Raw genomic sequence first — 21,453 nt, 5'->3', positions numbered from 1 at the left:
CTCCTGGTAGCACAGTCTAGCCTTCTCCACGCCCCTGCCCCTCTGACAGTGCTCTGCTGCTGACCTCCAACAAGCCCTCTGCAGTGAGACCGCTTCTGAGCCGAATGAGATGACTTCTGAGCTGAGGGCGGGCTAGTTTGGAGGGCTGCTAGTGGAAGGAAGCGGGAAGTTGGGCTCATGATTTCCTGAGGGAGGATTGAGAAATTGAAATGTTGATCAGAGTGAGTGTCTGGCTGACCACTGAGTACTGCAGGAAATAGATCAAGAATTTAAACCCACAAGGGAGAGGAGAGAGAGGCAAGATCTTTGAATCCCCCCTCTGCCGCTAATCCCTGGAAATAATATTCCTGCACCAGGCTCGTGGAGAGGGAACCCCTGTAATCTAACCATTATACTCAGAAAATAACCCCTTCCTTCCTCCTCTTCCCCCAGTTATTTGATGTGCACGAAGGGGAGAATCACAGCAGGTGTAGCTGCTCTGTTTCTTTTCCCTCGGGCTGGACAGAAGCAGCATGTTCACCTCTTCTCTTGCCCTATAACTTCTCTTCCACTCCCCAGGTGGAGAGAGTTATGGTATTTCCCTGTGGAAAATACCTACTGCCCATCTCGAGCACTGCGCCCCATTGCTGCCCTAGGGCTGGAAGAGCTCCAGCCAGTGTTGGCCTCATGTGCTTTCAGTGTTTAGAAAGGGAAGTATGTTTTTTGTTGCGAGCGCCCTGTGATTATGAAATAGCCAAGGTGCAGATGACCATGTTACTGTAGGCACTAGTGACCCGAGAACCATTATGTGGCTGAGACAATGTAGTGGCAGGACTGAATGTAAAAGTGTGATGTCCAAACTGCCAGAGCACCATAAGTAGTGGAAGGTTTGGCAGATGGTTCATCCTCCCAGCCTGTGTTCAGACAGACTTTGAATCTGTGCCTACCGTGCATAACACCTGTAGCTGAAATGAGCCTTCTTATAAGCAGGCTATTGAGCAAGACACCTGAGCTATTGAAACAATTGTCTTTCCAGAAAAACATTGTGGTGGCGGCCAACAAGGTGTCCAGCAAAGTGACTGCGGTGTCATTTTCAGAGGACTGCAGTTACTTCGTCACAGCTGGCAACCGCCACATCAAGTTCTGGTACCTGGATGACAGCAAAACCTCCAAGGTGAGAGCTGGGGACAGGAGATGTATAAAGAAGCAGCAGTGAGTGGGGGCCTTTGTGGCTTTTATAATGGCATAAGTTAGTTCCACAGTCTGTGGGAAACAGGAGCTTCTGGTTCAGAATTGATCTTTGATTTCCTGTGTGAAGCGGCTTTAGTCTTTGATGAAGTGAGCTGCAGCTCACGAAAGCTTATGCTCAAATAAATTGATTAGTCTCTAAGGTGCCTTTTCTTTTTAGTCTTTGACTGACTCTCAAGACATAACCTCCAGTGTGCCATTATCCAGTGCCTGTTGTGTCTGGCACCCAAACCCAGGTTTCCTGTATGCCAGTGCAGGTGGTTCATAGATTCTGTGCATGGCAGCCAAATCAGGTTCTGTTGTACCCTGGCATTGGTGCTTTTCAACAGCACGACCATTTCTTCGTGGCAATGGTTCTTCATATCTGTGGCTGCCATCTCTGGGCCCCTCACACTGCAGGGACTTGGGTCTTTGATTTGGACATGTGTGACTTGAGATATCGAGGGGCATGTTTCAAAGTGTCATGTAGTGGCTTCTATTGCTGCTGTTGGGAGGCCAAATCCCCATGTGGTACTTTGCCTGTCTATATTGCAAAGGTGCATCCACTCAAGGATAGCCTTTCACATTTCACACCATGGATCTTCCATTGACACTGATACGTCAGTGCAAGTCACAGATTTGTTTTGATCATCAGGGAACACCAAGCATCACTATCCCCAAGGTTTCTTCCTGTGACTGGCTAACTGGCCTGTGTCAGCCAATGGCAGACACATAAGTAGCTCTGTCTCATTGATTTGCTGCTGTTGATGGTCCTGATACATTTTACAAGCAGTGGAGCTGCAGCAAGTGACCCCATCACAGCCTGTCTCTTCAGATCGCTCATAACTCTCTACTCCAGTGTGGAGTGTTTTTCTCTTAACAGGTTATTTCTTTTGGTAGGTGAATGCCACAGTCCCCTTGCTAGGGCGGTCTGGTTTGCTGGGGGAGCTCAGGAACAACTTCTTCACGGATGTGGCATGCGGAAGGGGTAAAAAAGCAGACAGTACTTTCTGCATCACCTCCTCTGGCCTCCTCTGTGAATTCAATGAAAAGAGGCTGCTCGACAAGTGGGTGGAGCTGAGGGTGAGTTCCAGGTCTGCTCCATGTACATCAGTGCCCACTGACATGGGAGGAGGAAGGGGTGGGGACATCCTGAGGCCACAAGCTGCTGCCAGCAGTGAGAGTTGCTGGCATGTGAGGAGAGCTGGAGACTTCTGCTTCTTTATGATTTTTAATTTTTTCCATTAAAGCATGGCACAAAGTAGTGGTGTGTGGTAGGGAAACCAGAGCCTGGGGGTAGAAATGGAGTCTTTTGCTTAAAGGCCAGTTGGGAAAGGGATTTTACGTAGGAGATCCTCTAATTCCTGAAAAGCTTCTGCCCTCAAGGCTTAACATTGTGATGTGTCCTTGTGGCTGTGGGAAGGCTGGGTGCGGCTTTCTTTGAGAACCCATAAATGTCACTCCTGAGTTGTCTAGGGAGGGGGGATGGGGTAGCAGCAGAGTGTGTGAGGCACTCCATCCCCTCAGGGGTTGCACAAGCTGCCCCTCCAGTGCCCCCTGCCCTTCTAGAAGCAAAAGTCTCTGCCAGAGTCTCAAGTTCAGCTCTCCCCGTCGGGGTAGTGTATTATGCTGCTGCAAGACCATCAGCCTGGCCTGTTGGCAAAGATTTGAATATTCAATTAAAGGGAGAAAACCCAAACTGTAAAGCAAGATGGATCCAGGGTATTCACACCAGGGAAAAATCTTTCCATGCTTCCCCAAGTGAAACGTGTCTTTTCTTCTTTCCTTTCTGCTCTAAAATCTGCCTTTTTCACTCCTGCTCAGAACACAGACAGCTTCACAGTAAGTTAGAATGAAGTGTTTGTCTAGACCTCACCCCATTTCTCCATCATTTTCTGTCATTTGTACAAATCTCAGCATCAAGCAGAACAATTCCATTTCTCCCACCTTTGCCCCCTCTGTACCAGGAAGCACGCCCATGCACTTTTATGGGTCTAGTTGCAGCATCCCAGTCATGATGCTGAACATCTCCCCTCAAGAGTACAAGGTAATAAACGTTCAGGGCTAGATCCCCAGCTGGTGTAGATCCACATAGCTCCCCTGAGATCTATCGAGCTGCATGAATAATTTGCTGAGTGGAGCGGACCCTCAGCGCTGTTTCCTGACTGACTGAGCAGACCCTGCAGCAGATCTTGGCTTGATGCTCCTCAGAGAGGAAATCCAGATTTCAGGCTTTTCCTTAAACTGTATGGCTTCATTTCACTCCACTTCACTTCTTTCTGATCTTGAGTGCTTCATGCTCTCTCGTTTACATGGCAGTTTGGAGAGAGAGACCCACTTGTCTTGGTTGATTTTGTGTCCTTCTCAGACTACTGTGGCGAACTGCATCTCTGTGAACCATGACTACATCTTCTGTGGCTGCGCTGATGGCACGGTGCGGATTTTTAACCCTTTGAATCTTCACTTCGTCACTACATTACCGAAGCCGCACTTCTTGGGAATGGACGTTGCCAGCGTCACTGAAGCCAGGTACCATAGGAAGGGTGGTAGGAGACTGGAGAAGCTTGGATGGGCAGAGCAGGTGCAGTAATGATTTGTGATCCTGCCCTTGCTTTGCATCCCAGGGTTCTTCCTCCAGCAAACTTTCCTTTTTACTATAAAGTGGCATTGATAAGAGATACACAGACTTCCATGGGATGTTTTGCTTTCCACAGCTGTCCTTGGGCACTCAAACCTCCTACCTGTCCCTCTAGTCTTTCTTCCCTCTGTCTTGTGTGTTCTGTCTTCTCCTGTCCCCATTGCTCCCCTATCTGCCTCCTGCTGTAAAACTGGCTAAAAGGAGTATCACTTTCTGAAGTGCAGATGTTGGCCTTTGAGTGGACCCTTCCTAGGTAAATTATTTTAGGCATGATTATCGCTCTGTCGGTGGAGGCTGAAATTGGAGTGAGCCCTTCACTCTTCCCTGCTTGCAAATGCATGAGCACAACCAGATCTTCTGTTGCCTTCCTACAGTACTACTCTGAAACAAACATCCTCTGGGATCCAACCTGAGGAAATGGACATTTCCACAGCCCATACACTTTTCTTTTCCAGCTAGATTAGGCATGTCAGTGACTGGCTGTCTAATGAACTGCTCTGACCCGCAGTGGGAGGGGTTCATACTGGACATGTAGATGTTGGAATGAATTGTTCCTTTGTCTGTGGTGATGGCGTGTGCCTTTAGTTGAAATGTGATTCACTGCTCATATACTCCCCCTTGGTCTGGAAGCATATATGTTCCCGTAATTGGGGATATCAATTAATGACAGCATATTGCTGCTTGGGCCCTAGGGAACCCCCGAGGTGATGGGGTAGCCTCACTTTATTTTGAGGTCATTGTTTGACATGGATTTTTTCCCACCCAGTTGTGCCATTTCCCCTCTGGTCAAGACTGGCACAGTCATGTTTGCCCCTGTGGGCTCTCGTTAATCCTACTTCCTGGGGGGTCCAGAGGGGACACGTCAGTCTGTGGTGTGGTTTTTGACCCAAACATGCATTTCAATGGAAAGCTGCCACGCTGCTCTTCTTGTACTCCCGTGGAATCCTATGTTGTCTCCTCTGCCCCACCATCCTGTAGCAGAGGACAGTGGGTGTTGTACACTAGCTGCTTTCTGCCCATAACATTCAGCTTCTCCTCTTACAAGTGCTCACTAGAGCGTTTTAGGACATTGCAGTAGAAGCAGAGTATATATGGGCTGGGCAGTTTGATCAAGTGATTAGTCAGAGGCCCTGGACTCCAATCCTGGCTCTGCCAGTGACTCCTGGCCTTGGCTAAATCACTTTAATCAGTCTGTGCCTCACCTTTTCCACTTGTAAAGATAGGTTAGTAGGTGCCCACCTTATAAAGGTGTCTGCAACCTCCACACACTTTGCGAACAGTTTTCACGACACCTCTATGAGAGCAGTACGTGTGAGCTCCATTTTACAGATGGGGAGAATGAGGCACAGATAGGAGAAACGACTTGCCCAAGGCCAGATAGCAATTCTGTTGTCGTGCTCAGAATAAAACCCAGATCGCTTAACTCCTTGTCTGCTGCTCTAACCACAGCATGACAATTACTGCATTTAAGGGCAGCTCTCTGGTCTCCTCCTCCTTAAATCTGCACTGGGCTCTGGTTCTTAATGAGATTGATGCTAGGGGAGGTTAATTGTATCCACACCTGGGTTTTAGAGCTGAAACTGAGTGGAACCTTTATTTGAGGTTTTGCAATGTTCACAATCTTTTTTTTTTTTTAATTTTTTTTTTATTTTTAAATAATTTTTCCTAACTTCAGGCCGGAAGAGCTAAGTGAGCCTGTTTTCATGTGACTTCCAGCCCAATTTTGCAGAGCAAAGAGGCTTGTAAAAAATAACCAAACCGCTGGCATCTTGTCTGATGTCAACCATTTGAGGTTCTCTCCTTGTGAGCTAGCACCCTAACCCTGCAATCCCACTCCTTCAGTCCCACAACATGGCCCTGGTATCATAGAAACATGAATACATAGCACTGGAAGGGACTTCCTGGATCCTCAAATCCAGTCTCCTGCTGTCACAAGCAACCCAGTCAAATAATCCTGTTCATAAACTCACCAATCTCCATTTTAAAACTAGCGAGGTTGGTTGCTCCCTCTCCTTCTATGGGAAGGTGGTTTCATAATGTCACTGAAACCGGAAGTCTCCCTGGCTCTATAATCTCAGATGGTTTTGCACAGCAGTGTGATGCACCAGGACTCCTCCATCAGGAATTTTACTCCATTTAATTTCAGCTTTTATTTTTCCCTCCAGCAGCTGGGAGACTAGAATACAAGTAGGAATTCTTGCTGCCTACACTGCTACCTCTAACTCCAGCAGTTTGTGCCTGCGGCCTTTCGCTGCCAGCAACACCCTTCTTTCCCTTCGTTGCTCCCAGGTGTCTGCACTGGGAAGGACTAGGAGTCCAAAGATCTGATGGCTCCCTTGTCTTGTCTACTTCTCAGTATGCTGCAGAGCGAGAGTCTGAATTGAGCTGTGAATGGAATAGCTGGAGAGTGAAGTAAAGGAAATCAAGCCTTGACCCCAGTCCTACTGGCCTCTCCACCGTAGGAAGTTCAGCCCCCTCTTGGGACTTTTATGTTTTAGTGTGGAAAGAGACTGGCACAAGAGGCAGATTCTCCACCTCACAAATTGTGGTTACCTCCCCAACTACTCACTCTACCACTACACCATTGTATACTCCTTCCTCTGGCAAGCGCCAAACTCTTCCCTCCCAGAGGATTTTAGCTTCAAGTCTTGCGTCCACACTCTCACCCCAGTGCTACAGAAATTAACCCTACTGTTGTCCTGTCTTTGCACAGCCGTCTCTTCTCTGGTATGGTGGATGCCAAGTATCCAGATACAATTGCCTTGACCTTCGACCCTACCAACCAGTGGCTATCGTGCGTTTACAATGACCACAGCCTCTATGTGTGGGATGTCAAGGACCCGAAGAAAGTGGGCAAGGTTTATTCTGCCTTATACCACTCTTCCTGTGTGTGGAGTGTTGAGGTAATGACGAGCTAGGAATGGTGCCCACGTACTGGGGTGAGGGGCAGCGTAAGATGGGGGCAGCCTGTATTTCCCAATAAAAGACTCTGCGTCCAGCCCGTGTAGTTAGGGGTGTTTTTGTGAAGGGGAGATAGGAAACTTCATGGAGTTACTTACACTATGCAAGAGCACAAGTTTTTCATGACTGGTCAGAAATGGAGGGAAGACAATGTGAAAAGGGAACAGGCAGGGGCTTTTCCTCTGCATTTTTGTATTTCTTATAACTAACCTCTCCTCGTGGATCAAATTTTGAGATAACTCCAGCTGTGTTCCAGTACCAAATGATTGTGGCAACAGTCCAGCGCTGCCCTCTTATGCTCTGTGTTTGGATTCTGTTAAGTGGTGAGGATTTCTGGCTCTCTCCCCTCCCATTGGGCTAGAAAAAAGCAGAGGGTCTTATTCAAGGGACCATCTATGTCCAAGTAACTCCACTCAGCATTTGTTTATTTGGAATGAACATGAAGCTGTGATTTTTCCAGCCAGTATGAGAGTGAATTGATTCTAGGTATGCCGAGTTTCTGTTGTCCTCTTCTACCTATTTGATACAGAGGGGGCAGCTATCTGGTCTGGCCTTGTTTTGGAACTTGCTGTTGGTAACTAGACTACCAGGCACAATGTTGTCTCACTTACGGTTTGTTTGTTATGTGCCTCTAGGTGTATCCTGAAGTGAAGGACAGCAATCAGTCTTGCCTGCCCCCAAGTTCATTCATCACGTGCTCTTCTGATAACACCATCCGTCTGTGGAATACAGAGAGTTCCAACATCCATGGCACAGCTCTGCACCGGAACATCCTCAGCAATGTAAGACCCCAGACTCTGAAGTGGCCTTTGGTTTCCTTCTCCCTTTTACACATGAGTGTCCGCTTTAGGGCCCACAGTTCACATAAGGGGAGATGTGTGTCTGGGAAGTTACTCAGACCTGGGGAAATGTAGGGGCAGAGATAAATAATAGCATTTTGTAAGAGTCTTAGGATTTCATATTCCAGAACAGTTCAATGTTTCACCAACGCTCGTCTCTTCCAGAGGGTCTCATCTCAAATGCTTCAGAAGACAGTGTAACTGTTTCTCTCTGTGCTCCTAGCTCCGTAATGCTTCTAATTGTCAGGGTTGATGAAAGGGTGTTGTATGGAAATTGGGCATCTGGATTCAGAACCATTTGACTCTCATTTCCTCACTATGTATAAACAGTGACGTTAAAGGAGAAGAATCTCATGCAACACAGTGGTTGGGTCAAGCAATTTGCTTCTGTACGGGTTATGTGACCTAAGAGAGCTGCTACACCACCCAACTCTCCAGCTCCCTTTCTGAGCAATCTGCACGCTGTGTAATAGACTCCTACCTATTTTGCAATAGAGATTCCTGATGACTTGGCTCATCTCACGTTATCACTAAAGAACACCTGAAGTCGTTTCCACCACACCCCATTCTGGTACTGTCTAGCCCTGAGGTGTCTGTCTGTGACACAGAAAATGCAGCTTGTTCCCAGCACCAAGGCTGCTTGTTTTGTCCAACTCCTGTAGAAGGGCCATAATATGACGTTGTTGTGCTGACTCCCCACTCAACTTATCTGTCCCCATCACTGCTGAGTGGCTTGCTGCTGTGGGCCTCCCTCCCAGATGGGACACATTGCCTATTACTGCCACTGAAAGGAATAGACTGGCCATTGCTCCAGTTTCAGGAGGAGTCTGCCTGCCGTGCTTTGCTTCAATACTTCACTGTCCCCTTCTCTCTTTCCAAGGACCTGATGAAAATCATCTATGTGGATGACAACACTCAGGCCCTGCTGGACACTGATTACAACTCTGGCGGGAGCGCAGACAAGGCTGACATCCAGGCCTTGGACACGAAGGTTGGGATTCGCACACTGTGCGTGAGCCCCAATGGAGAGCACCTGGCTTCGGGCGACAGGATAGGCACTCTCAGGTATCCCTAGGGCTTCTGGAGGAGAGTTAGGATGGGGTGGGGATGGGGATAGGCATAAAGACTAGTTTGTGTCTCTCATTTTTCACTCTGTGGTTCCACTTTCACACTGAAATTCATCTGTGTCCTATTTCAGGATCCATGAGTTGCAGTCCTTAAGGGAAATGCTGAAGGTGGAAGCCCATGACTCGGAGATCCTCTGCCTGGAGTACTCCAAATCTGACACAGGTAAAATAGGGCAGAGCCTTTATTCCCACTGATTATTTGTGCACCCCTTATGATGTACTGACTTGTGTATGTGTTGCTAAATGACTCCATTCTGACCATCATGTGTAACAACCCTCTACTGATCATCTGCTCCGTTAGCTCGCGGAGTAGAGGCCATTCGCATTGCAAAAAAGGTCCTAAGTTTGAAGCAGACTTCCTCATCTTGCTGTTAGGTAGACGCAGGTAGACACAGATCATTACTTCCCCTATCACAGTTGGAAACCCCGAGGACGTTTCCTTGTGCACATCTGTTTACTTGCACTAATCTATGATGATCTTCTGTAGCCTAACTTGAGAGGATGTTTAAAACCGTGACCAAAGGAGCAAATTACTTCTAAGTGAAGGTTTCACCCTCTTGTAAAATCCTTGGTAGGGTTGAAGCTCCTGGCATCAGCTAGTCGGGACAGACTGATCCACGTCTTGGATGCTGGGAGAGAGTACAGCCTGCAGCAGACACTAGATGAGCATTCATCTTCCATCACAGCTGTGAAGTTTGCAGGTAAGAGATCCTGTACTCCCCTCTGTACTGGCGGGAGTGAGATCCCAACAGCAGCAGGAATACTGCTCCTCTCCCATCACAGCTGTGAAGTTCGCAGGTAGATATGTTTAACCTTTTAATCACTTGGATAGATCAGGCTACCTTTCCTTCCCCTTCCATAGCTAGAAAGGTCAGAATCACCTTATCCTTTCCCTCCATATTTCTTTGGAGAGTCGCATTCTCTAATGATCTTTTTTTTTTTTTTTTTTTTTAAACCCATCACAAATGCCTACACCTCATTCCTGTTCTCCTGGCTGAGAGAGACTGGGTTGAAGCTCTCTTCAAAATGTAGCAGTACCAGCATTAATTGGCCGAGAATATAGGGCAGGTGGTCACTGTGGGGGGATGGAGTGCCTCATGCCGCTCAGCAGCAGAGCATTGTGCCTTCACAGCTCTCTTAGTTACTGATGGCTGGAGGAGTGGCAGGCAGGGACTGAAAATTGTACTTGAGTCTCTCAGGGGGCAGGGCAGTGCACTAACCGATGACCACCGTTTCAGCCCTGTAGCCAGGTTCGACCCTGGTGCATGTAGGTGCAATTTCACTGACGCTGAAGTTATGTCCATTTTCTATCAGGACTGAATGTGGCCCCTTTAACTAAATTTGGAAAGATTGTCATTTCTGCACACTGAGTGCGAAGCAATTTCTAGGCTCTCCGTTTGGTTTCTAAGGAGGTTATTTTTTGGCAGTGCAGGAAAGTCTGGTCTTTCAAAGGCAGAAATGGGAGTGGCAATAAGAAAGAACTGTAACATTGGATTGGTCAGTTAGTGCAGCATATGTTCCTGGGCTGTTCTCAGAGCTACCTTTTCTACCCACATCAGCAGGGAGTGCGTAGTGTCCAGAGAATAATGCCACTACAATGATATTGAAGTGTTGAGGGACACTGCAGAATCAAATATCTACCTGTTGCGTGATGGGTCTGCTTGCTCACTGAAGCCTATGTGGAATTCATTGTGGGTGCCTTCTGGGCCAGTGGTGGTGGAGACTGTTCCTTCTCTAGGAAAAAGAGGGCTTCTGCTGTTCTGTGTGCCATCCTGCAGGGCTGATTTACAGGAGCAGGGGGCAGGCATAGGCAAGTAGGAATGGGGTAAATAGAACATAATCTCCTCCATTGCTTGTTGGGTTCCTGTTCATTTACTGACCCCTTTCTGTTTTTCTCTCTCTCCCAGCCAACGATGGGAAGGTGCGAATGATCAGCTGTGGAGCGGATAAGAGTGTCTATTTCCGTACTGCACAGAAGGTAACTTAGTTATAGCCATCACATGCTTTTCTATAATCTCTGCACCGAGAAGCTCCTTCAAGGAATGGTGTGCAAGCAGTGTTTGTTGCTATTCCAGTCCCGGCCTCTCCCAATGTGACAGTGTAGGAGATTGTTAGATATGCTAGCCACAAGGAAGTGCACAGCTGCTCCAGTCCCAACTTCTCCCAGCAGCAGTCACTGCAGGGAATGGTTAGGGAACCCATTCCTCTTCCCAGCAGAAGTCATCGTAGGGAATGGTGCAAGAGCATTGGCTGTGGGAAGACCTTCATTGCACCTCCAATCACCACCTCTCCCAGCAGGAGTCACTGTAAGGCATGGTTTGCTTATGCAGGCTAGCTGCTTTTGGGGAAGTCATGCACATTTGAAAGTTTGTTATGACTAGTTAACTACGTGGCTTTCACTAATTTTTAACCCCTGTGCTCAGACGGGCGACGGGGTCCGGTTTACCCGGACACACCACGTCGTTAGGAAGACCACTTTGTATGACATGGATGTGGACCCCAGCTGGAAATATGCTGCTATTGGCTGTCAAGACCGTAACATCAGGTTGGTTCATATGTGGTTGGATTTTGGTGCGCTCCCAGGAGTTGGGCAGTGATAGGTGGTCTGGGTTGCACCGCTGCTTAAATGGAAGCTCTGCTCCTAAATATAACCTGCCTCTTAATGAATGGGCCACAGCCATCTGTACTGGAACTAGTTTGCTGCTGCATTCCTTAGCTTTAAGTGGTTTCCATCATATACTACAGGGTTTACAGTTTGGTTCAATAGCTCTCAGCACCCCCACTGTACAAATTGTTCCAGCACCCCTAGCCACAGCTGTCTTACTGCTGGGACAGCTGAGTAGAGTTTGGTTAGTGTCACTCGTAATATATGGCCAATAGCTGTCATTAAGTGCTAGGAGGTTCATTTCCCTCTCTTCTGATTGTTGCATACTCTTCACTGTACCAGTATAAGAATCAAGAAAGAGCGTTAATTCAAACCCAGATCTTGGACTTGGTACTGAATAACGTGATCTTTGGGCCACCATGCTAGTTCCCAGGCTATTTCTTTAACCACTTAAATGGTTATGAGCTTTATGAATTATGGCTGGCATACTTCTGCTCCCCTTAAAGTGGCCACTTACCCTACATCCTGCCACTCCATTCCGTACAGTGACTGTGCGAGAGGCCTGTCCTGGAGGGAGGGGAGGGAGGCTTGTGAGAAAAAGCAGAGAACTATGCATGGATGTGATGAGTTCTGGCTTGTGTCGCCTTCAGGATTTTCAACATAAGCAGTGGGAAGCAGAAGAAGCTGTACAAGGGCTCCCAAGGTGAAGATGGCACTCTCATTAAAGTAAGATCTCCAGAAATTCAAGCATGACACCCCTCCATCCCTATGAGTTCCCCCCCTCCCCACACACACCTTGTTCTCTCTTTCTTTTCCTGGCTCTTTGGAGCTGAATCTCGTACTCTGGGAAGTGAGGGATGGATCCAGGATATTTTGGTGTATGAACTTTTCCCTCTGAAGTGCAAATGTGGACTATAGATAGCATTTATTCATGAATTTCTTGTTGTTTGATATCTAGTTTATATTAAAAACTGCCTATCCTAGGCTCTGGGGACCCAAGACATTCATTTACAAATTCATTTGTATCCAAGACAAATACTCAGGCAGCAGCTGCTCCTCATCCCACGTGCATAAAACAATTAGCTAATGGTGAAATCCAATTCAAAGATCCCTCCTAGCACCTACCCGCAAATACTAGCCCTTATCACGCCCCATCCACAGTCTGGGTAAACACACATGGGCTAATTCAGTCCAAAGTGAGGATAAATGAATACGTGTTTGTTTAATTTCTCTCATTGTATTTCAAGTGATACACTGGGCCAAATTCTCTGCTGGTTTAAATTAGCCATGCTCCATTGAATTCAATGCACTTGCACCAATATACAACAGAAGAGAATTTGGCGTATGTGGTGCTTACAAGAACCAAAGGCATTTGCTCCTGTTGGCTCTGGAGGCACTTGCCGGCAGTGTCATACTACATACAAGGCAGTCTTTGGACTCCTGCCTTGGCTCTGTTTTCCCTTGTAGTCCTTGGTCATTGCTGGGACGTCTGGATGTGATTGCTTTTTCCCCGAGCTCCATTTGGAAAGAGCTCATTCTAGCCCATGTGTTTATTTGCTTTACGATTACATGCTGCAGCTGCTGGCATTCAATGTTTATGAGAAATTTGTGAAACCAAGGAAATGAGAGGGTGCCGCCAAGGAAGAGATCTTCAGACAAATGAGAGGCTTAGGGATAGATTAAACCCAGCCACTCTCATGCTGAAACACCCTGCTGTCCTGCAGGACTTGGAACGCCGCTAGAGCCCAGTGCTGTGTAGGCAGGTTCTGTGGATGCTGGAGTGTGCACCTCTGCCCAGTACACCTCTACCCTGGGATCCCATGCCCACTTGTTTCCTAGCCCTGCGCCTCTCCTGACAAACGCGATGCCTGCATATTCACCTTTTTCTGCTTTTGTTCAGACAAGTAATTACACTTGATCTGCAATTGCTATAGTTCCCCCTTCCCTACTACACTTACAAACCAAGGCACTGAAAATGAAAAATGGCTGCTCTATCTTATTAGGTGCTCAATTCTTTGCAGCCCCAAACAATGAAATATTACTGATGTTGGGTTTTGTTGTTTTTTTTAAATATTTGCTTCGGCTGACCTCGAGAGAGTGCTGTACTACTGAGTACTAATAAAGTATAGCAGCATAAGGATTTTTCCGTTTTTCAGCCCGTTTTTTTACTTTTTAGAAGGTAACTGTGTAACTGGGCAATCATGCTTGGCTCTGGTATTTAAACTTGTTTGGAGTCTGAGATCATATATAGAATTGGAATTTTAAAAGAGAACCCTGTGAAAAACATTGACCAAACCAGAATAACCAAAATTGTTACCGGTAGTTTAAAAAAAACAACACCACACCCTCCCCCAAACTGAGACTTGTGTATTCTTGCTTCTCAAAAGTTTGTCAAAGCATGCATGTAGTAACAGCTCCAGAACCGAGCATGCAGGGAGGGTAACATAGCAAATGTAAAAGTCCAGCAGTTGACATGTTGACAAGTCATTTGAGTTTTTTTTATTGCATTGCTTTCTATCAGGCAATATGGAATTGTGTAAACTGGAGGTTTGATGATGATATTAGCTAGGACAAGTTCCCAACAGCACGAAACTTATGACTAGTTTCCATGTTGAAGGCTTGGATCTTGGGTGTTGGAGAGATTTGGTATTTTATGTAACTTTCCCAACTATAATTTCTGGGCTTGGGATAGGGTTAAACCTTAAAGGAACCAGGATCAACCAAAAATAGTGGACCCCAAATCAGTAATTAAAGGGGGTTAGTGGTGGGGGCCTTCAGAGACCATCAACTTTAGTCTCAGATTGGGTTTGGGGTGCTGTGGGGGATTTTGGCATTTGGGAAGGAGGCTAGATGTAATTCTTGCGATAGTTTTGACAAGTGGGTTGGGTTGGGGGCCTTGTCATAAGGTTGCTGGATGGTTTGGCGGCTGAGTAGGGGCATGGGTGAGAGTAATGTTATCTATAATTACTATAATGTTGGTGTATAACTGGTTAAAAGACTGCTCAAAGAGTGGTTATCAATGGTTTGTTGTCAAAGTGAGAGGATGTATTTAGTGGGGTCCCATGGGGATCTGTCCTGGGTCTGATATTGAATATTTTCATTGATGACTTGGATAATGGAGTGCAGACTATACTTACAAAATTGCAGTTGACCCCAAGCTGGGAGGGACTGCAAGCACTTTGGAGACCAGGATTAGAATTCAAAATTGTGACAAATTGGAGAATTGGTCTGAAATCAATGAGATGAAATTCAGTAAAAACAGGTGCAAATTATTATAGTTAGGGGGAAAAAAATCAAATGTGCATTACAAAATGGGGAATAAGTGGCTTGGTGGTAGTACTGCTGAAAAGCATCTGGGCATTATAGTGGATCACGTATTGAATATGAGTCAACAATGTGATACAGTTGTGAAAAAGGCAAATATTCTGGGGTGTATTATGTGAGATGTGGGAGGTATTCTTCCTGCTGTATTTGGCATTGGTGAAGCCTCACCTGGAGTACAGTGACTACTTCTGGATGCTACGCTTTCAGAAAGATGTGGACAGATTGGAGAGAGTCCAGGGAAGAGCAACAAAAAGGTTACAAAGTTTAGAAAACCCGACCTATGAGAGAATGTTTAAAAAACCTGGGCATGTTTAGTCTAGAGAAAAGAAGACTGAGGGAAGACTTGATAAGTCTTCAAATATGTGAAGTGCTGTTAATTAGAGCATGGTGACCAATTGTTCTCCATGTCCACTGAAGGTAGGTGAAGAACTAATGGGCTTAATCTGTGGCAGGGAAGATTTAGGTTAGGTATTAAGAAAAACTTTTACTCTATGAATAGTTAAGCGCTGGAATAGGCTTCTAAGTGAGGTTGTGGAATCCTTGTCATTGGAGGTTTTAAAGAATTTGTGAGCCAGCATCTGTCAGGGATGGTCTGGTTTTACTTGGCCTTCCTCAACTCAGGGAACTAGATGAAAACCATTTCAAGCCAGAGGTGTGGCAGCACCTCCAGCACCCCTAGTTTCAGCACCTATGCTGATGCCCTTTTGGAGTACAGGGCTTCGGGTGACTTTAAACCTTTCTGTCTGCGGTGCGTGTGCCCCTCTTTCTGGCATTCTGGGCATTTCTTGTGCATATGTCTAAGGTACTTTCTCACCAGCCCGTTCTGCCTCCTGTACTCCTCAACCAGGTGCAGACTGATCCCTCGGGTCTCTACATTGCAACTAGCTGTTCTGACAAGAACCTCTCCATCTTTGATTTCTACTCCGGAGAGTGTGTGGCCACAATGTATGGGCACTCAGGTGAGTTGCAGAAGCTTCAGCCAATGCGTTTTTAGCTGCAGGTTATACTGTGGCGTATAGTGCTGGTCAACATTTTTCTGAATTTTGAATGAAACTTCTAATTGGTGATTCAATTTTCAATTAAAAAACAGACAAAAAAATCAACCTTGGAAATGTTTGGGTTTCTTTGACCAGGAGTAGAGCTGGCTGAAATTTTGACGATCAAAAATATTTATTGAAATTCCAACTTTTTTTTTTAATTTTGAAAATCTCATAAAAATTCTGCAAAACGTTTTACTGTTTATCAGCCACGTCAAACGGACTATAAACCAGCCACTCCTTTTCCAGGGAATCCTAATCCTCTGTTCAATACATCTCAACAGTACCCTGAAGGATCACTTTCCAAGGTGGGCTGATTGCTGATTCTTCATGTTCATTCAGTCGTGGGCTGTCACACACTATTATGCATCAATAAATCTTAATTCTGACCTAGAGGGACCACCTAGATGTGATAGGGGAATTTAGGTATCTCTGCTCCATGCAAACATGTTGGATCTGATCAATATTTGAGTACAGAGCTGAGCCCAGCAAATCCATTTTGCCAATGATCTGTGCTGCACAGTGGCATATTTCAAGAGGCGTTGTTCTTGTGTTCTGTTTTACACAGAGATTGTAACTGGGATGAAGTTCAGTAACGACTGCAAACACCTGATCTCTGTCTCTGGCGACAGGTAAGCACAGGGTTTGCTGTTGTGATATTAACTCCCTCTCCTCCTTTAGTAGAATGTCAGCCTGTGGTTTTGTGCCGTTTCATGCAGGAGTTAAACCGCCTCTGCAAAGTAAGTGGAGCACACACGGTCAGGGCATCGCAATATTGTGATGGGTGTGTTGTGATGTCCAAAACAATCTCTGTGCTTCCTGGATCCCACACAGGTGTTGCACATCCCAGGAAATCTTAGTGGGCGGAGCTGTGGAGAAGATTGGAGCCGGGTAGCAGGCGGAGCAAGATTATGCAGAGCTTTGTGTCCCTAAACTCTGTGATATTGCCCATGAGTTACCTCTAGGTTTGACCTGCCCTAATGGGATACTTCATGAACAGGCTGGGTCTGCTTTCCCAGTTGTAATTTATGCTGTTGATGTCACATCCCGGAATTATAACTATTATTGTTTTTGTGTGTGAGAGAGAGAGAGCTGCCCTGTGAAGGAATGCAGCTGGCCAGCCCAAGGGTGCCTTAGCTCAGTGGTCTCCAAATTTTTTGGATCGTGCACCCCCAGGGCCAGCTCTAGGGAAGCAAAAAAAAACAAAACAAAAAACAGAGCTGCCATGCCGCCGAAGATGGAGCGGGGAGAGCCGGGCTGCCGCCGGCGTGCCACCGAAAAATCAAAAGTCCGGGAGCGCTGCTGTCGCCGTGCCGGCAGTGCTCCTCCAGCCGCGCACCCCCAGGGATGGTCTTGTGCACCCCCTGGGGTGCGCGCACCCCACTTTGGAGACCACTGCCTTAGCTTCTGGCTGCAGCATCTCACAACTTTGACTCTGCTGTTTAAAAAACTAGCTGCAGAGTTTCCATTGTTCAGGAGAAGTCTGTGTAAATGTGCACAGTTTCAATAGCTCAGAACAATGCTCCTGAATCTAGTCACCACTAGGGCTGGCCACAAAACTTCTCCATTTTGCAAAACATTTTGAAGTTTTGAAATTTGTTTTCATTCCCCTGTGGAACCAAAATGAAATATTGTGATTTTTTTCCATGAAAAAATTTCAAGGGGGGGGGAGCGGGGGCGGAGAGAGAGAGAGAGAGAGAGAGAAATGCCCACCCCAACTCCAGAATAGAGCACTTCCCTGGGAGATGCAGGTTCAAGTCCCCGATCCAAATCTGGTAGAGCAAGGACTTGAACCTGGGGCTCCCACATCTCAGGTGAGATCCCCAACTACCAGAAATTCCATTGAGGACCTGAGAAACTTTCCTAATGAAACTTTTGTTGAAATCAATATGTTTCGATGGGGAAAAGTTTTGTCAACATTTTTTTCAACCAGCTAGTCATCAGTACATAGAAGTACCAAGATTTTTTTATAGGATTGTGTTACCCTAATGGCATCTACATGAGGCTACACTCTAGGAAATTTGGAAACTTCAGGTTGTGTAGAATGGGCTCCCCACTTACTTAGCAATGTTTCTTGCATCTTTCTTGCTTGTTACACCTATGCTCCGTAGACGGTACTGGCATCGGTTCATTATCAGGTGAACCTTAGTGTGTGTTTGGATCCTGTGTAAACTTTGGGAAAGCTTGAATCTAGATCCAAACTTCATAGGCTGGGCTCCCCTCTACAAAGTTTATACTAGATCATAACCTTTGCAACTAGGTGTGACATATAAGTGCTGTCACTTTAAAAATGTGACCAACTTGTGCCTCCAGAAAAATCATGGGGCACCAGTGCTTGCAGTGGTGGTTGCAAGCGCCTCTGATTTGAGATAAGAAGAACAGGATTTTTTTAAAAAAGTCATAGTCACAGTTCAAAGCGAACTTCTTTGTAGCCTGGAAGGAGGCTACAACCACCCCCTTGGAATACCAGCTTGCTGGCATTTGATGGGATCTAGGAACCCTACTAAATCCCGCTTAGGGCCAAAAGGAGTGTAGCCCTTTGTTAATGACAGTACCATTTCTTCCCTGTTTCTACCTCTGTATAATTAGACCCAGCGGATTAGTGTGGGGGGGCGGGGGAGAGGGGAGGATCATTCAGCACTGAGAAGAGGTTGAACATCGGTGAAATGCAGGTCATTTTACTCCCTGCTAATTGGACATGCTGTGAGGATACGATGCTCCCCAGCCTGAGAAGCCCCATAGTTTTTGTGTCTTTAAAGGGTTTTTTAGCACTTACGGCCGTAACGTCTAGGTGCTATATACAAAAGTTAACAAAGATACAAAATCTTACCTACATCCCTAGAAGAGGAGCTTCAGAGCATCTTTTGTCAACAGAAAAGTCCCTGCAGCTGGAGAGCCTTCATGTGGTCTGGCCAGGGGTGGGAGAAGAGCTTCCTTACATGTCTGTCTCCAAAGTACCATGCACTCTAGTTGTGCCCACTGGGCTCTGTCTTCTCCCTTTAGGCTGGTTCCCAAAACCAGAAAGGAAACTCTTAGCCTCACTGACGGAGAATATTAATGACACTGGACTGAAAGGAAACGTAACTTGTTCACTCTTTCCTCACTTCCAGCTGTATCTTCATTTGGCGCCTGAGTTCTGAGATGACCATCAGCATGCGGCAGCGGCTAGCTGACATGAAGCAAAGAGGGAAGCAGGTGGAGAAATCACCACCACACAAGACAGCTGGACTTATCAGGTGAGGGGTGAGGGGTGCAGAGAGGGAGAACAGTTGTGGGGGCTAGATATTAGTTTGTGTGGGACATTTAAAGGTGGACTTGGGTTTACTGCAGGAGGTTGTTCTTATTCCTCATCAAGAGTATTTTTTCAGCTTCTCTTGCTTTTGTTATTTGTTGGCTTTACACTGGTTTTTTGTACTGCTTGTTCTGCATCTCTGGATTTTTGGATTTAAAACCTTCTCTATGATCTAATGGCAGGGTACATCCAGCATCGCTTCATTCTGTGTTGTAATCTGTACTGAATGTCACAGCTCTTTTATTAAAGCTGAACATGGTGTCAGAAATCTACTTTTCAAAGCAATACTGAGACAGGTACATAACATCCTGTCAAGAAGAACTTGGTAATTTATGGCTAGAGAACTCTAGGTCTATGTTAAAAACCCACCCTGTCAAAAATTGGCCGCTAGATTTATGCAAGGTACATACTGAAAAATACCTGCCATTTATATGTTTTTTGCAGTGTTGATTTTTTTTTTTTTTTTTTTTTTTTGTGAAAAGCACTGGTAGGTCCTAAAGATCTGCTGTATTCATTGTTAACTTAGCCCCAGGAGCGGAAGTTTCAGGGAGGGTCACTTTTAAAAGATATCATTCCAAAGGAATGACTTTTGCTGGCTAGTCAGATTTTTTTGCTCTTACAGTAAACAAAATGTGTCTAAAAATAAACCCCACAAACTGGAAACTCTGGAATAGATCTAAATTTATCCAGTGATCCTCCTCTGAACAATGGTACTCAAGTACTGAGCTCTGAGTTTCAAACAGAACAAACTCAGCTGGGAGGACTGTCTGGGCTTTTAGGTCTGTGGATCAGTTCAGTGTAAAATATGTGGCTTTATGTGCGGACATTAATTTGGGAGAGCGGGGTGGCGGAGGGGAATATCTGCAGCCCTGAGCAGGCTCACATGGTATCAAAATAGAATTGGATCCATAAAGATTTTTGGGTTTTCCCTCTCTTCCCTCCTCGAATGACTCTCTGAGTTAAAATCTGGATATAAAAATGCCAAAGCAATGAAGGTCTTGCCAGACTGGTTGTTTGAAAGAATTACAAGAACCTTCCCCTCCCTTTGGGAGCAGAGTGGGCAGGAGGAAAGTCTGTGTGCATAGTTTCACTGAGCATGGACTAAGGTTTCCTTTCCTTGAAGTATCTCCTGTCCGACATGCAAGCAATAATTATTCTGGGATGCCTTAATATTGAGCCATGAAGCAGCCTTTTCTAGCCAAAATGCTAGAGCTGTAAAGCAATGTGCTTTTTATAGCAGACTCTCTATCATTCCAGCAGCTGCAACTTTGCCTTATTGAGGCGCAGTCTGTGTCGGACGCTCCATTTCATTCGGCATTAGGTGAGACTTGTCTCTGTCACATTCTCTTGCTGGAGGCTTGAATGGGTGCCACACCAGCACAAGCAATTTGGAAAACTTGTTTGGTGACCTCTTTGCTAGTCTGGAACATTTTAGGTTGGTCAGCTTACAGCTTGTTTTCAGTTTCGACTTGTCAGTGTGGTCACTGGATATCGGCAGACAGTTCCAGAGCATTTTGGATTGCTGGCTGAATTTGAAGGAATAGCCCATTGGTCCGGAGTCACTGCGTGGAGCAGAGGAGCTGAGGGTCTTGAGTAAGAGTCCATGTTTTATAGATATGTAATATCTGCTCTTGTTTTGCCTTCAGAATCTGTGCATAACCGGCTGTATAGAACTGGGTTGCTTCTTGAGGTGTAAGAGTATTGTCTTATAAGTGGTCTAGGTACAAGGTCCACAGAAGCATTAAGATGCTCCATCCCCAGGGATACGTATTTATTTTGTGAGGCTCCTTTCAGAGCTGTATTGTTTACAGTTTTGGTAGGAAGCAAGGGAGGTGATCTGTTTCACCAGCTAATTGGTGTAATGCCTCCATGTTCTGAGAGTGTCCCAAGGTGAATGAGCAAAAAAAGAGCGTCAGAAAGTTGGAGAAGTGAGAGCACTGATTAGGCAGTGGTGAGCTGAAGATTTATAATCTAAAATAATGCTGTGTCTATCCAGCTGCGACTGGCAGTTTTGTGAACTGGCCTCACTGACTATTGTCCTGGAATCCTATTGTTCTGCACCCCACCTTATGTGATAATGAATTCCTTTGAGCCATTTCATTTTTATGCTGCTGCTGTTTTCTCTACTGCATGCAATACCCCTCTGGGTTCTCCTTCTGGACATGAGAATTGCTGATGTGTTCTCCCCATTTAACTTGAGCTGTTTATTTGGTGGGGAAATGTAGCCTGTGGTCATTTCATATTGCTGGTGCATTATGGGCTTCTTTGAGATATTTTTGTTTTTCATACTAGGAGTTGCATAGAGGCTTTTAATATATTTTGATTTTTGGTGTGAACACATTGTTTTATTATTTGGAAAGCACCTGGTCCCAAGTTATTTGGAAGAGAGGTTTTACACTGATCTCACTCTGGAAAGTTTCAGGG

At 45.9% G+C, this 21,453-nt stretch overlaps 1 protein-coding gene across 5 annotated transcripts in view; it reads left to right on the top strand.

The window, feature by feature from the left end:
• The window catches only part of MAPKBP1 (mitogen-activated protein kinase binding protein 1), a 122,629-nt gene that overhangs the window by 76,478 nt on the left and 24,698 nt on the right, over positions 1 to 21,453 (top strand). For 3 of the 5 annotated variants that reach the window (XM_073348681.1, XM_073348679.1, XM_073348677.1), the window contains exons 7-21: positions 1,016 to 1,153; positions 2,107 to 2,289; positions 3,031 to 3,048; positions 3,575 to 3,735; positions 6,558 to 6,747; positions 7,441 to 7,587; positions 8,525 to 8,709; positions 8,843 to 8,934; positions 9,347 to 9,472; positions 10,679 to 10,749; positions 11,195 to 11,316; positions 12,027 to 12,102; positions 15,548 to 15,659; positions 16,306 to 16,369; positions 18,848 to 18,973. In XM_073348681.1, the coding sequence (XP_073204782.1) occupies positions 1,016 to 1,153; positions 2,107 to 2,289; positions 3,031 to 3,048; positions 3,575 to 3,735; positions 6,558 to 6,747; positions 7,441 to 7,587; positions 8,525 to 8,709; positions 8,843 to 8,934; positions 9,347 to 9,472; positions 10,679 to 10,749; positions 11,195 to 11,316; positions 12,027 to 12,102; positions 15,548 to 15,659; positions 16,306 to 16,369; positions 18,848 to 18,973 (1,811 nt within the window). The remainder of the gene's footprint in view (positions 1 to 1,015; positions 1,154 to 2,106; positions 2,290 to 3,030; positions 3,049 to 3,574; positions 3,736 to 6,557; positions 6,748 to 7,440; positions 7,588 to 8,524; positions 8,710 to 8,842; positions 8,935 to 9,346; positions 9,473 to 10,678; positions 10,750 to 11,194; positions 11,317 to 12,026; positions 12,103 to 15,547; positions 15,660 to 16,305; positions 16,370 to 18,847; positions 18,974 to 21,453) is intronic. The other 2 variants (XM_073348682.1, XM_073348678.1) reach the window with 1 other exon arrangement.

This window comes from Lepidochelys kempii, chromosome 6 (assembly GCF_965140265.1).
Source record: "Lepidochelys kempii isolate rLepKem1 chromosome 6, rLepKem1.hap2, whole genome shotgun sequence".
In the NCBI taxonomy this organism is placed as follows: domain Eukaryota; kingdom Metazoa; phylum Chordata; order Testudines; family Cheloniidae; genus Lepidochelys; species Lepidochelys kempii.
Note: the sequence above shows the minus strand (reverse complement) of the source record. Positions and strands in the feature narration are given on the sequence as shown.